The 13093-nt window shown below is 32.8% G+C and overlaps 2 protein-coding genes across 4 annotated transcripts; one reads left to right on the plus strand and one right to left on the minus strand.

The window, feature by feature from the left end:
- The first annotated feature begins 710 nt into the window (after positions 1-710).
- Positions 711-2483, plus strand: LOC114415577 (dof zinc finger protein DOF2.5-like). Of its 3 annotated transcripts, none has more exons than XM_028380344.1 (2): positions 711-854; positions 1399-2483. In XM_028380344.1, exons 1-2 carry the CDS (start codon positions 831-833, stop codon positions 2293-2295), a joined length of 921 nt encoding a protein of 306 aa, XP_028236145.1. In that variant the 5' UTR covers positions 711-830; the 3' UTR covers positions 2296-2483. The 3 variants fall into 3 exon arrangements, with proteins under 3 accessions (XP_028236145.1, XP_028236147.1, XP_028236146.1); XM_028380346.1 differs by lacking the exon at positions 711-854 and adding an exon at positions 867-1323; XM_028380345.1 differs by lacking the exon at positions 711-854 and adding an exon at positions 867-1243.
- Positions 2484-8894: 6411 nt separating this feature from the next.
- LOC114415578 (protein yippee-like At4g27745) lies at positions 8895-11544 on the minus strand. The gene is made up of 4 exons (XM_028380347.1): positions 11417-11544; positions 10925-10954; positions 10686-10814; positions 8895-9494 (listed from the first exon to the last, which is right to left on the minus strand). The coding sequence occupies exons 3-4, from the start codon at positions 10776-10778 to the stop codon at positions 9267-9269; spliced, it is 321 nt and encodes a 106-aa protein (XP_028236148.1). The 5' UTR covers positions 10779-10814; positions 10925-10954; positions 11417-11544; the 3' UTR covers positions 8895-9266.
- Positions 11545-13093: the final 1549 nt, after the last annotated feature.

The following is a 13093-nucleotide window of genomic DNA, read 5'->3' on the forward strand; positions in this document are numbered from 1 at the left end:
TATATATGAAACTATTTTTGCTTTTGTTAAAAAGAATAATTTCATATCACGAATCTCAATTCTTGAAATATAGTTTATATATTTGTTGGATAATTTTATTTAATATTAATTGATTTTAAGTTAAAATTTATTGTGATATAAAAGTTTATAAGTAAAGTTGATTTTGACCTATTTTAATAGGCTCAACTGTTCGGGGTTGAAATCTAACCGTTTTTTTTTCAATGTGACTAATTAGTTATTTGCATGATGAGAAAGGAATAAGATGAGGAATCAGCGGCTCCTCGTAAAGTATAATATCAAGTTATCAACCCACTAATTCTAATGTGCTTGTACAAAAAAGACACCAGGGAAGAATATTGTTGACTCTTGTACATACTTTCTCAGTAAGCTTACATGCCATGTACACAAATTTTCCGTACGTCTCATCATATATATATATGACAAATAGTAATTAATTAAAGAAAAAATGATATACATTTACACAACCTTCGTCGTGGAGTGTAAAATGGGCATAGAAAATAAAAACAAAAAATATAATGGGTGTTGTAATAACAAAGCAATTAAGAGATAATAAAAATCAGAAAAATAAATGAAATGTTTTAGTTAAAAAAATCAAAGTTGTGAATTAAAAGGGTTTCAAAAGACTATGCTACCCTTTCATGTGTAATATAGCTAGCTAGTTGGCCAACACATGGATGGAACCACCACTATATTCCACCCCATCTCTTAAAGCTTTACACGCTTTTAACACTCTCTAGAAAAGTGGTGTTCTTTTTTCTTTCTCTGAGGACTCGTTGCTTTTCCTTTTTTCCATTCTCTTTCTTAAATCCATGGACACAGCTCAGTGGGCACAGGTACACAGAACCTTTTTCTGTTTTCTTTCCTTATAATCATGAAAATCTCTGCTGGGGGTCGTGATTTTCAAACCATAATTTAGATTAAGTTTTGGGCTTGGGAAATTATTTTGATTAATATTCCTATAGTTCTAAGGGGGAAGTTAAGTTTCACTTTATCTCCAACTTTTTCTGACGTTCAGCTCAGCCCCCCACTTAAATTCAATTTTTGTTGCTGTCTTTTTAAGGATCTTTCCCTCTTTTTTTTTTTTCTGCTATTGAAAGTACTTCTCCTTTCTTTTTCCCATTTTTTTCCTTTCCACCATCTGATAAAGGATAAAGGACCCAAAGAAAAAAGTTAACATATTTGTTTGTATCATACCACTGCTGTTGTAATCCCCTCTCAAAGTGTAATAAATAAAAACACCCTTCTTTGTTTGCTTGTTTTGTTTGTTTCCTTCCTAAGACTATCTTTTTCTCAGAAGCAAAGGTTTTGAATTTCAGTTATGGCCTTTTGCTGTCTTTTTGTTTTTATTGTTTTGAAAAAAATTGGATATTTTTTCAGGGTATTGGAGTGGTTAAACAACCTACTATGGAAGGAGGTTCAAAGCCTCCTCCTCCTCCTATGTTGGAGAGAAGGGCAAGGCCTCAAAAGGATCAAGCTTTGAACTGTCCAAGGTGCAATTCAACCAACACCAAATTCTGCTACTACAACAACTATAGCCTCTCTCAGCCAAGGTACTTTTGCAAGACATGTAGAAGGTATTGGACTGAGGGTGGTTCTCTCAGAAACGTTCCTGTCGGTGGTGGCTCTAGAAAGAACAAAAGATCAACCCCATCAGCGCCACCACCATCATCAGCATCAGCACAAGCAAAGAAGCTTCCTGATCTCACAACACCTAATTTCCCTCAATCTGCTTCCCAGGACCCTAAGATCCACCAAGGCCAAGACCTTAACCTAGCATATCCACCAGCTGAAGACTACAACACTGTGTCCATGTCAAAGCTCATTGAGGTTCCTTACAACACTGAATTAGACAAGGGTGGCCTTCATCAAAACCCTACTTCCTCATCAACACCAACATCTGCATCTTCTCACCATCAGTTGTCTGCCATGGAGCTTCTCAAGACTGGGATTGCTGCTGCTTCCTCAAGGGGTTTGAACTCCTTCATGCCAATGTATAATTCAACTCATCATGGATTTCCCTTGCAAGACTTTAAGCCACCACATCATGGCCTTAACTTCAGTCTTGAGGGGTTTGATAATGGTACTTATGGGGGTCTTCATCAGGGAATTCAAGAGGATCCTACTACTGGTGGTGCACGGATCTTGTTTCCTACTGTGGAGGATTTGAAGCAGCAGGTTCCAAGCACAAATGAGTTTGATCATCAGCAGAATAGAAGTCAAGAGGGTTCAGCTCATGGGTATTGGAATGGCATGTTAGGTGGAGGATCATGGTAGATATTATAGAAAAAAAAAGAACAGGGGGTTGTTGCTGTTTTAGCCTTTATTTTTATTTTATTTTCTTAATGGGGGGAGTGTGGTTGTGTTTGTGTTTGGAGTGTGATCAGAACCACTAACAAAAATAGGGTACATGGCTTCTTTCTGTTTTGCTTCTCTCTTTAATCCATTTCAATTTTTTTTGGTCTTTTCCTTTCCCCAGTAGTCCCACTTTGATTTTTGGCTTTTGGTCCCCAAGAATGTGGCTGTATTTTGAAGCTACCTTTCATTTTAATTTTTAGGTTTAGCATCAGGAGCTTCGAGTCCATAACCATATATATATATATATATATATCATAATCAATAGTACTGATTTTTCATTTTTGGCTTTTCCGATCAATACCTATTGTCAGGTACCAAGAGACTTTAGTTGGTCATGCACAACCCTTGAAATTTAAATGGCCTTCTAAATATAATTTATTTAGGTTAAAATAAGGGCACTTAACAAGTCAGTGCACCAAATAAGTGTATATTAGATTTTCTGGTAAAAAAATACTTTATAGATAAAGTAATTTTGTTAAACGATCATTATTTTTGTTATCCATTGAAATTGCATTATAACGTTACTAGCTAGTATTTTTAGTGTTTGTATTTGTAAATTCTAAACTGGGATTTTTTGGGTGATTTATATATAGTGAATTGGAATGATGGCTGTCAAATCCTTTACAGCAAAAGTGGTCGCACTCTCATTTCTTTTCCTTTCTTTTTGCTTGCCAACCGATCAGAAGTGTCAGATTTTAACAGTACTACCACTTGGTATTTCAGATTCTTCCATCCTTTTGGTTTTCATGAAGCAACCAAATAGGATCTATGAAATTAATACTACTACTCAGCTAACTAGCCCTTTGTAATAATGAATAGTATAATAATACACCGTGCAATGTTATTAACTTGCACTTTAAAGTTTCTCCATGGTTTCCGATCACTACACATTTATAGAAACGAGTAATAAAACCTTGCTATCCTTCTTGATCTCTTTAGGGCATGTTTGCGAACCCGTTATGTTATGTTCAGGTTGTACGAATTTTGAAGTCTCATTTTGTGAGAAGTAATAATTTATTGCTTTTGTTTGATCGATCGATTGAGTTCAAACGTTTAAGCAAACACAAACTTGATTCATTTTAGCTAAATGCATTAACCTATAATTTTCATTCATGAAAGTTGGTTGGTCCCTTGTTTTCCATGACACTCACTAACAGTTCCCTTCTGTTGATGAAGCTTCGTGCAGTCACTTTGGTCCAAGTTGTGAACATTATTATTTGATTTTTATATATCCCCCACATGGGTCTTCTTTTTCCCTTTCTTATATTGAAAGCCAAAGAAGCTGGAGCTTGACTCTAGTCTCTATTCCTTTTCCAGTGGAGGGACCTACAAACATTCCTCTTGGTAACCGTGCAAGAATATTATCCTCCACCGCAAGTGTCCTCCTCCATATATAGACCTTACTCACTTTATCGAATGATAATATAAAAATGTGCCCTTGGTAAATATTACTTGTTGCTTTTAGTTGGGTCTAACGTGTTAAGCATATATGCATATGTATATATTAAAGATTAAATAAAGTTTTACAATTACTTCGCATCATGGCCATAGCTAGGGGAATCTGCAAACTCATTCATATACGATCTACTCCACAAAACATCCACTAGCAATTGAATTAAACAATGTTTAATTTTTTTTTTTGTATGTGTGTGTAAGTGTAGGAGTATCTATTGAATGTACTATCATTCATTTGGATTTGAGTCGGTACTATATACTGTATCGTCTTGAGATCCTAGAAGAACGAGACTACTATTTTTAGGAGTTGGTAAAAGCATGATTTATTAATCTACGAAGGAAATTCTCATTACTTATGACTAAATCATATGGAGAGAATTGATGTATGTAGGCATTGGATATCAAAATCTAGAGGACGACCCTTTCAACCTATGGCTATTCTCTCCAATCATGACCTTTTTACATTAGGGTTTCTACGTACTAGACAGGTCCTAACATTAAGGACAGAAAGGGTAATTATTCACGTAGCTGCGGGACCATATATGTGCAAGCAGGTGATCATTCATTTTTCTAACGAAATCATGTTAAGAAAATGTACACCTTTGGGATCGCCTCGGAGCAATTTGTTTGGCTACATAAGGCAACAATTTTAAGTCAAGGTACAACAAAGAATGGGCTGCTATAGGTACCTGCTTTGTATAAATTTTTATTGCAAATCGAATTAGTTCCCTCCATCGAACAATATCAATAATTATTACATCCTTGTTTGAGTTGTTTCCCGAAGTTACTCTATGAAAGATGCTGGTGAAGATATATATAACGTTGGGCCGATTCACGATGTTACTTCATATACATCAGCAATTGTACCTTACCTTATTATAGCCTTGTAGATAGCTATAATCGTCGTGTTTATGACCTGTGATGAGTCTGTGCCTTCAGAATAAATTTTAGATATTTCGGTAATACTCCTTTAATAGTTAAGTATTCTCAACACTTAATAGTCCCCCCACCCTCTATTGTTGACCCATAAAATTTTAAATAAAAGATGTAATCTTACATGTTAGGTGTCTTGATTTTAAGGAAGTGTATACATACTAAGAGAACTGAAATCTTTAACCTAGGTTAAAATTGAGAAATTCGTAATGCATGCATTCACGTTTTTCTTCTAGTTTATGAATACATATATACTTCGTCGCCGGGGCCATTCATTCGTTCATTGTCAAAATTGAAGATAACCACTCATTGTAACCCACCTGCACGGGAAGCTTTCATGCTTAATCTTTAAACCCGGATTAAATAACAAATTCATTTGAAAATTGAATGAGTAACATGGCGTCCACTTATTTTTTTTATTATAAATATAAGAATCCAGTCTTCTACAGAAGTTTGAATTTTGAAGCAGCATTGCCCCCACCGGTACTTTGAAATTTCGTTGCTAGCACTCACAAGATCCGGGGATGGAATCTCAACTCTGCGCACTGAGTCTCCATTTTGGACTAATGTATGTGATGCACAAATAAATAAGGACAAGTCATGACTCATGAGTTGGGATTAGCTCTGCATTCCTATTATTTTCCTACCAAGATGAAATCCTTCTTAAACTTGCCTTATAAACTATTCAAATTAATGAGAACATAACCATGCACGTTCTTATCTTCATGTATTTGGATTCCCTCTATCTGCTGTTATTTATAAATTAGAATACACGACTTAAAATAAAACTCTCATGTTGAAAATTTATGGATTAACATTTTTAAAATTATCATTGGATTAAATTTTAGATGATTAATAATATAAAAAAATTATGGTAATTTAATTGATAGATTTTAATTATTTGGACTTGCGATTTAAGTGTGTCTTGTTTCTATGATGGGTTGAGTCCTAACTTAAAGTTCAAGGTCTATCCTCTTGTCTAGTGTTATAAAACTTTTATCCCAGTAAATATCTTTGTTGCACAATATTGCATGGAAATCCCTAATCTTGAGGTATGGAGTTACTCTCCTCATTTTATTTCATATAACTAACATGAATTTCATCTCCGTTTTAAATACAAGATTTCTAACCTTTTTATAATAGTTATTATATGCTATGAATGTCAAAATTGTGTATCCTTTTATCATTTAAATTTCGTCAGCGGGTATCAAAGCTTAGATTTATGCATGTTTTATGTTGGTAAAACATTGAATTTTTTTAATCTATTAACTATAGCTGTCAAATTGGCCAACACTAACCGATTTAGCTCCAACCTATGTGGACTAGGGCCAAATGACCCATAAGATGAAAAAGTCCTTTAGGCCTGATAATTTTTTCCATACTCTTTTATGAAAAAATCTTTTGCACAATATTGGATTAAATTTAGATGATTAATCATATAAAAAATTATGGTATTTTAATTGATAGATTTTAATTATTTGGACTTAAGATCTAAGTGTGTATTGTTTCTATGATGGGTTGAGTCCTAACTTAAAGTTCAAGGTCTATCCTCTTGTCTAGTGTTATAAAACTTTTATCTCAGTAAATATCTTTGTCGCACAATATTGCATGGAAAACCTTAATCGTGAGGTATGGAGTTACTTTCCACATTTTAGTTTATATAACTAGCATGAATTTCATCTCCTTTTTAAATACATGTTTTTTAACCTTTTTATAATAGTTATTATATGCTATGAATATGTCAAAATTGTGTATCCTTTTATCATTTAAATTTCATTGGCTAGTATTAATGCTTTGATTTATGCATGTTGTGCATGTTTTATGTAGGTAAAATATTTAAAAAAATTATTCTATTAACTATAGTTGTCAAATCAACCAAACCTAACCTATTTAGCTCAAACCCATGTAGGCTAAGACCAAATGACCCATAAGATGAAAAAGTCCTTTTAGGCCTAGTGGGTTAGGGCTAATTCATGAGCCATATTTCTTTTATAAATTAGAATTTATAAAACTAAGATAATTTTTTCTAGACTTATACCCATCAATTGAAGATGTCTTTGTCAAGTGTCTTAGTTGATGTTAAGCAAAAGATATCCCAACTAAGATTGATGTAAATACGTCGGATCAAGACGAGGTAAAGATAACTCGTACACATTACAAATTAAAGGAATAAAATTACATTTATACCTTTCATTTCTTAACAATTATGGTAGTAATACACAAACTCGGTTTTATTTTATGGGCATCATTAGAAATATACAAAACATTGATTGTTGAATTAATATTGTTCCTTCGGTAAAATTCATGCACCACAAAGTTTTTTAATGTTATGGCAGTCCCCCTTTAAGTCTTCCAAGACTAGTAATAGTGTCGTGTCACCTGTAACAAGTTTTATATATTGTTTGTTTTATAAAGTAATTGATAATTTAGTATATTATTTATTTAAAAATATATAAATAAATATATTTTTTAAATAAAAAAGTGAAGTGGGTATCTCGCGGATTCTCCTGAACCCAATAAAATCTCATGTAGATAAGGTTGAGTTCAATTATTTTATTTTATTTTTAAATCATCTTTTCTTAAACTGGCCCGGCCTTGAATGAGATCGAAGATGGAAAGAGCTAAATTTGCCCCCAACCCACCTCCCTGTCATGCCTAATTACAATCTTATATATCATCACATTGCTTGTAAAATTAATATGACGTATTATCAATTTTGGGAATAAGCCAAATAATGGTCTCATCCAAGCGAGAAGGATCAATAAAGCCACTAGAGAAAGCATCCTTGATGAGCTTCCAAACCTTATCCTGGATAATGTGCTAATAAAATAAAGGTTAAAACCTATCAATTTGGGAAGAGAGTTGCCAGATAGTACTACAGGTAGGAGCGAAAGGCCTCTCGAAGAAATTAAGAGCTTTTTATTCTTCAATCAGCTTTCACTATATCTCCAATTTCCACCATCTAGCTAGAAAGGTTTTTCGCTGTAAAAATTATGATAGTAAATCACCACTCTGTTTCCTCTTCCTATTCTTTCCCCCTACCTTCCTAGTTGTCTAATGAAATGTTTTCAAACACCACTTTGATAGTGAAACATTGCTCAAGCCCTACTAGGATAAATGATGCACAAGCCTTACTAGGATATAACATATTAAAGCACCACTACTCTGTTTTCCTTTTCTTATTCTTTCCTCCCAAGTTCCTAGTCGTCTAATGAAATACTGTGATGGTAAAACATTTCTTAAGCCCTACTTGTAGAATCTGATATATAAGATATTAAAGCACCGCTGTGGGCTTTTGGATAAAAATCAAAGAAATATGCTCTCAATCTGAAATGTAATTCTACCAAGCATGCTGCTCTCAACAAGTTTTAGCCGTATTATTCAGCCAACAGAAAAGAAAGTATACACATGTGAAGTAGGAGTAGTATCGCACTAGTATGTCTACCAGTTTCGTTTTTTCGGTGCTAGAAGGTTAGAAAAAGGGGAATGTTGAGAGCCTTAGGGGCTTGGCTTACCGTGATAGTTAGCAATTAATATCTATTGCCAAAAATTGAATGCAAAATCTTTGTCCACACTATTCAATTCTACCAACTAGTAATGACAACCATCATTGCCATTGGTAATTACGCAACGCGCTCAGACCCTTTACAGTTAACACAGTCTTTGCAACATACTACTGCTACCTTTTATAATTGACTAAAATTTTATAAAATCCACAAAATGATGTGAACTCACTTGTTATGTAACGGATCTCGGTTTATTTCATGAATTTTAATAAATTTCAGTAAATAAAAGTACTCTTTGTTAGTAAAGAAAGTGCTGCACACATTTTCCCCCCAAATTACCTTCCTTTTTTTTTTTTTAAAGGTTCCCCAAATTACCTGAATCTCAAAGTTACCGTCCAACTGAATTGGAACATTATAAGTGGTCAAAAGAACTGAATGCACGGATAAGGAAAATTGAAACAGAAGAGCAGACATTAAAAGGCTTCGGTAACATAGTATTCTGTTATGTATGAGCAGCTTCCGTTAATTGACAAATGAAAGCAGAACTTTAAAAGTATAGCATCCATAGAGGAACCCAAATAGCCAAATTTTTAAAGCTGAGCCAACTTGTGTTATTACCAAATATTAAACTCAATCATAAGATCTACTACTTTATTTATCAAGCCACAACCCGAGAGTAATAAGGCACTAGAAGAAAACTCTACATGTCAGCAAAGTTCATCTTCCCAAAATGAAATTTGTAGGATGGGCTGGGTAATTTGGACCTGATATTGTTTTTCATAGATAACCATGATATTCGTAGACCAGAAAAATGAATATACAATGTCATTAACAGGGAATAAAAAGTTTCTCTTACAATTTCACTTCTGGTCATAACATGAGGAACTACAATGAAGTAGGGGAAACAATGACAAATTTCAAATGGTTGAAGGTAAGAACTTCCTGTACAAGATGACAATCACAAAGCATGAATAGAATGGGGAGCAGAAAGGAATGCTACCAGTTCTCCTTAGCAATTTTTGACTTTTCAAGTATGAACTTTCCTTCCTTGTACTTCTGGGATGCTTCGTAAGCTCTTTCATACTTCCAACCCAACACTTCACGGCAATCACCACAATAAACATCAGCAACAGTGTGGAGGCCAGTCAAGAGATGTCTGTCTTCTTTTGGCCCTGTGACAATATTCATTGCATGGGAAAACAGAAAGGCTCGGCCGTTTCTTCCCTAATTATAAAATTTGACAATAATATCAGAAAATGATCTGGTAAAGCTTTTGTAGGAGATAAAATCATAAAACCAAAGTGCAAGTTTAAATGCCAAGAATAACAACCAAAAGCCTTTAGTTAGAGAAGATGTGAAGTCCAAATGAGAAAACAAAGATCCCTTGGGAATATTTTCATCTAGGAAACAGACAGAATTGCAATCTTTGTGATATTTGGCTGTTATGTGGGTAAAACCATTTAAAGAGAGAGAGAGAGAGAGATGCAGACAAAGGTTGAAATTCTAAATCTCCTACTTTTGAAATGCTGTTTTAAAATTTCAACACAAAGAATCCTGAATAAATATGCAGATAACCTTACGTTGAAAATCACTGCCAACAGACATCTATAGCAACTGTCGCTAGGTGTATGTGCAATTAACTGATAGAAAACAAGTCTTCATTATTCACTTATTCACAACCAAAATTGCCACCAGTGCCATCAGTCTCACACTGCCAATGCATCAAAAACTATCTGGTATAACTCACTACTCATTATATCATTACATCAAACTTAGTCAACCCATAATGCACTAGAAATTTACCTGTATTAATTAATATATAGTACAGACCGAATTCTTTTTACTCCTATCAACAAAGTAACAGAATAAGGAAGTATCCAAAGTTGAACCTAAGACCAAAATTAAAAAGCAACTTATCTCTTTTCCAAAATTGAACATATGGCCTGAATTCATTGTAGTCCTAATAGTATTGGAAATATACATGTTTTGCTTTAGAAGTGGGCTCTAGTGAGTCTAGTACTCATTGCTGATTGAACCACAGACTCCACCTCAATTGCAAAACATGACCTCAGGTTTCTTTCCTCTCCTGAAATCACCCTAGAACTTCTCCACTTTACCTTTCGACATCACAAACCATTGTAATAGTAATGGCGCCTAGAAATCATTAAATTCAGCAGCCACCTTACCCTTTGAATAACTGGAGGGTTAGAAGGTGGAAGGTAAAAGGGTAATAGGCAGTTTCAGATGGAGATTTTTCAATTGGCAACAAACCATTATATATTATATAAGAAGCCAGGGCTAAAAATTCACATAATTCTCGCATAAAATGTAAGAATAAGAAAACACTCCATCAAAAAGTTTCGTCTCCAAAATCACCCAGAAAAGTAAAAATACAGAGAGAGAAAGATGGTTTACATGAAAAGCCTTGGAAATGATATCATCATGGAGTGAGACATGGTTCCTACAATTAGAGCAGCTGTACAAGCGAGGCCCTATCAGTTCCGCCATGAATTTGGTTAAGGAAATTTCAGATTGAACACCTCACTGCTCCAAATCAACCAAATACCAGTTACCCAATAGAGCAAGAATTTCGATTATAAATGAATGAGATGATGAAAAGGGGGCAGAGGAAAAAAGTGATGAAATTTCTTTACCTACAGCAAGCTCAATGATGACCCGAAAGTCTGCAACAATAAGATAAGAAGAAAAGAAGAAAATATGGCGTTAGTTAGCGTGCAAGAGTAGGCTTGATCACAAAAATATGAATCAAGATTCCCAATTAGGGGTACGAAAAAAATAATACTATGGTCATCAGATAAGGATAGACTACGAGTAAAAAAAAAAAAAACCAACACTATATGCACAGTGTATCATCCATCATAAAATATCTTTACGTAGTAATAAACAAACAAATGAAATAAATTACTGCAACAGAATCCTTTTAGGGGGGAAATGGTGGTAGTTGAGGATTAAAAAAAAACTAATTTTTCATTCTACTAAAGAAAGTTAAAAAAAAAAAAGGCAGATTAGATTGTTGTGGTATTAATTAAGCTAATGAGATGCATAAGAAAGCGTTAAGTGGTGAATATAATAGGAGATGGAGCAAGTTGGGATGGGTTTCTTGGATGATTGAATATTTCACTCACCATGAGGGTCTAAGTGTGGGTTGTTCCATTGTTGAAAGTGGAACTCAGATGATAATATATACTTTTATTTTCTTCTTTTTTGTTGAGTTTGGGGTTGCTTGTTAGGTGGTAGTGATGATGACAGTTCCACACGCGCGAACCAGAAGCAGCATGTAGCAACGTGGGCGATTTCTAGGGGCGATTTTCTAATTTACAAATGTAGGCCAAACCTTAACGGTGTAAAAGCGGAGGAATCTCGCTGTAGATCGTAGAACAATAGTGATTCTTTAACACAGGTTAAGATAGATGATGACGTTCGGGATGATTGCGAATTTTTATTATTTTTTTTTAAATATTATTTTAAAATAAGATGCGTTCATAAAAAGAATGAAGTTGAAATAATTTTTAATTTAATTTTAAAATAATTTTATATTTTTCTCAAATCAAGAAAAAAATTGTAAATTTTTTAAAATGTTTTTTTTAGTTCTAAAAATGCATTCTCATCTTTATTTTTATCATTACCATTGTATTATCATCTTTATTTTTATCATTATCATCATTGCATTGTCATTGACTCTATTATTTAATCACAACTTTTATCATATATATTTAATGAAAATAATTAAAAGTTTTGATTTGTCTTTAAAATATAAATGTCATTTAACTTAGAATATTATTATTAATATGATATATAATATTATAATTATTTTATTTAAATTATAATATTGTTTTAATAATTTAATAATTTAAATTATTTTAATTAATGTAGTATAAATGCTTAGGAATATAGACTATTTTCTTTTGGTGAAATTTAAAAAACTTTTTAACATATCTCATGTAATGTTTGTAAGCAAATTTTGTCTATATCTTATAGTTTAAAATTATCTTATTATTTTTTAATGATAATCTTTGGTTTTATTTTTTTAAAATAGTATTTTTTATATTTTTAAAATGAAATGAGTCTTTAAATGGGTTGATGGATTTGATAAACTTTTATAAAAGTCAAATTCAAACCTAAAAATATTAGAGACATATAACAAACTCATACTTAAGATATAAAAATATGAAACAAGTGAGGTTAAACTTAGATAAGACTTGACCCAATCCAACCAATTTGCACCCCTAACCACAATTGCCACCCCCACTCCCATCATGGTCACAACCCTCATTCCATAGCTATCATTATTTCATAGTGAAATATGATAAGATAAAATAAGTTATTCATTTTATCTATTTTTAATTTAAAATATTTTTTAAAAAATTACAAAAATATTGAAACTCAAAACTAAAACTTGTTTTGGTTTTTAAAATTTTCGCATGATATTAATTATGCTTAATAATTATTAGCATATTAATCTTTATGAAATATTTAATTGTTTGTTCATATAAATCAATAAAATCTTTTATTGTTTATTTTATCGTGCAATTTAAGGTTCAGTTGAATTAACAGAATAACAGTTAAACCTTAAGCTAAAAATCACAAAAATGATAATTAATTAAATGCTATTATTCTATCAATATTTATTCTTATAAATAACGCAGATCAAATTAATTAAAAAAGGCATGCTGACATGGGAAGGTAGCAGCTTGGAAAATGTCATCCATATCAAAATCATTAAAAAAAAAATCCTTTACCGAAACAAGATCAGAAAATAAACTGAAGCTATGATATTTTAATAACCTTGCAATAGAGGGTGA

Source organism: Glycine soja, chromosome 6, assembly GCF_004193775.1.
Source record: "Glycine soja cultivar W05 chromosome 6, ASM419377v2, whole genome shotgun sequence".
NCBI lineage: Eukaryota > Viridiplantae > Streptophyta > Magnoliopsida > Fabales > Fabaceae > Glycine > Glycine soja.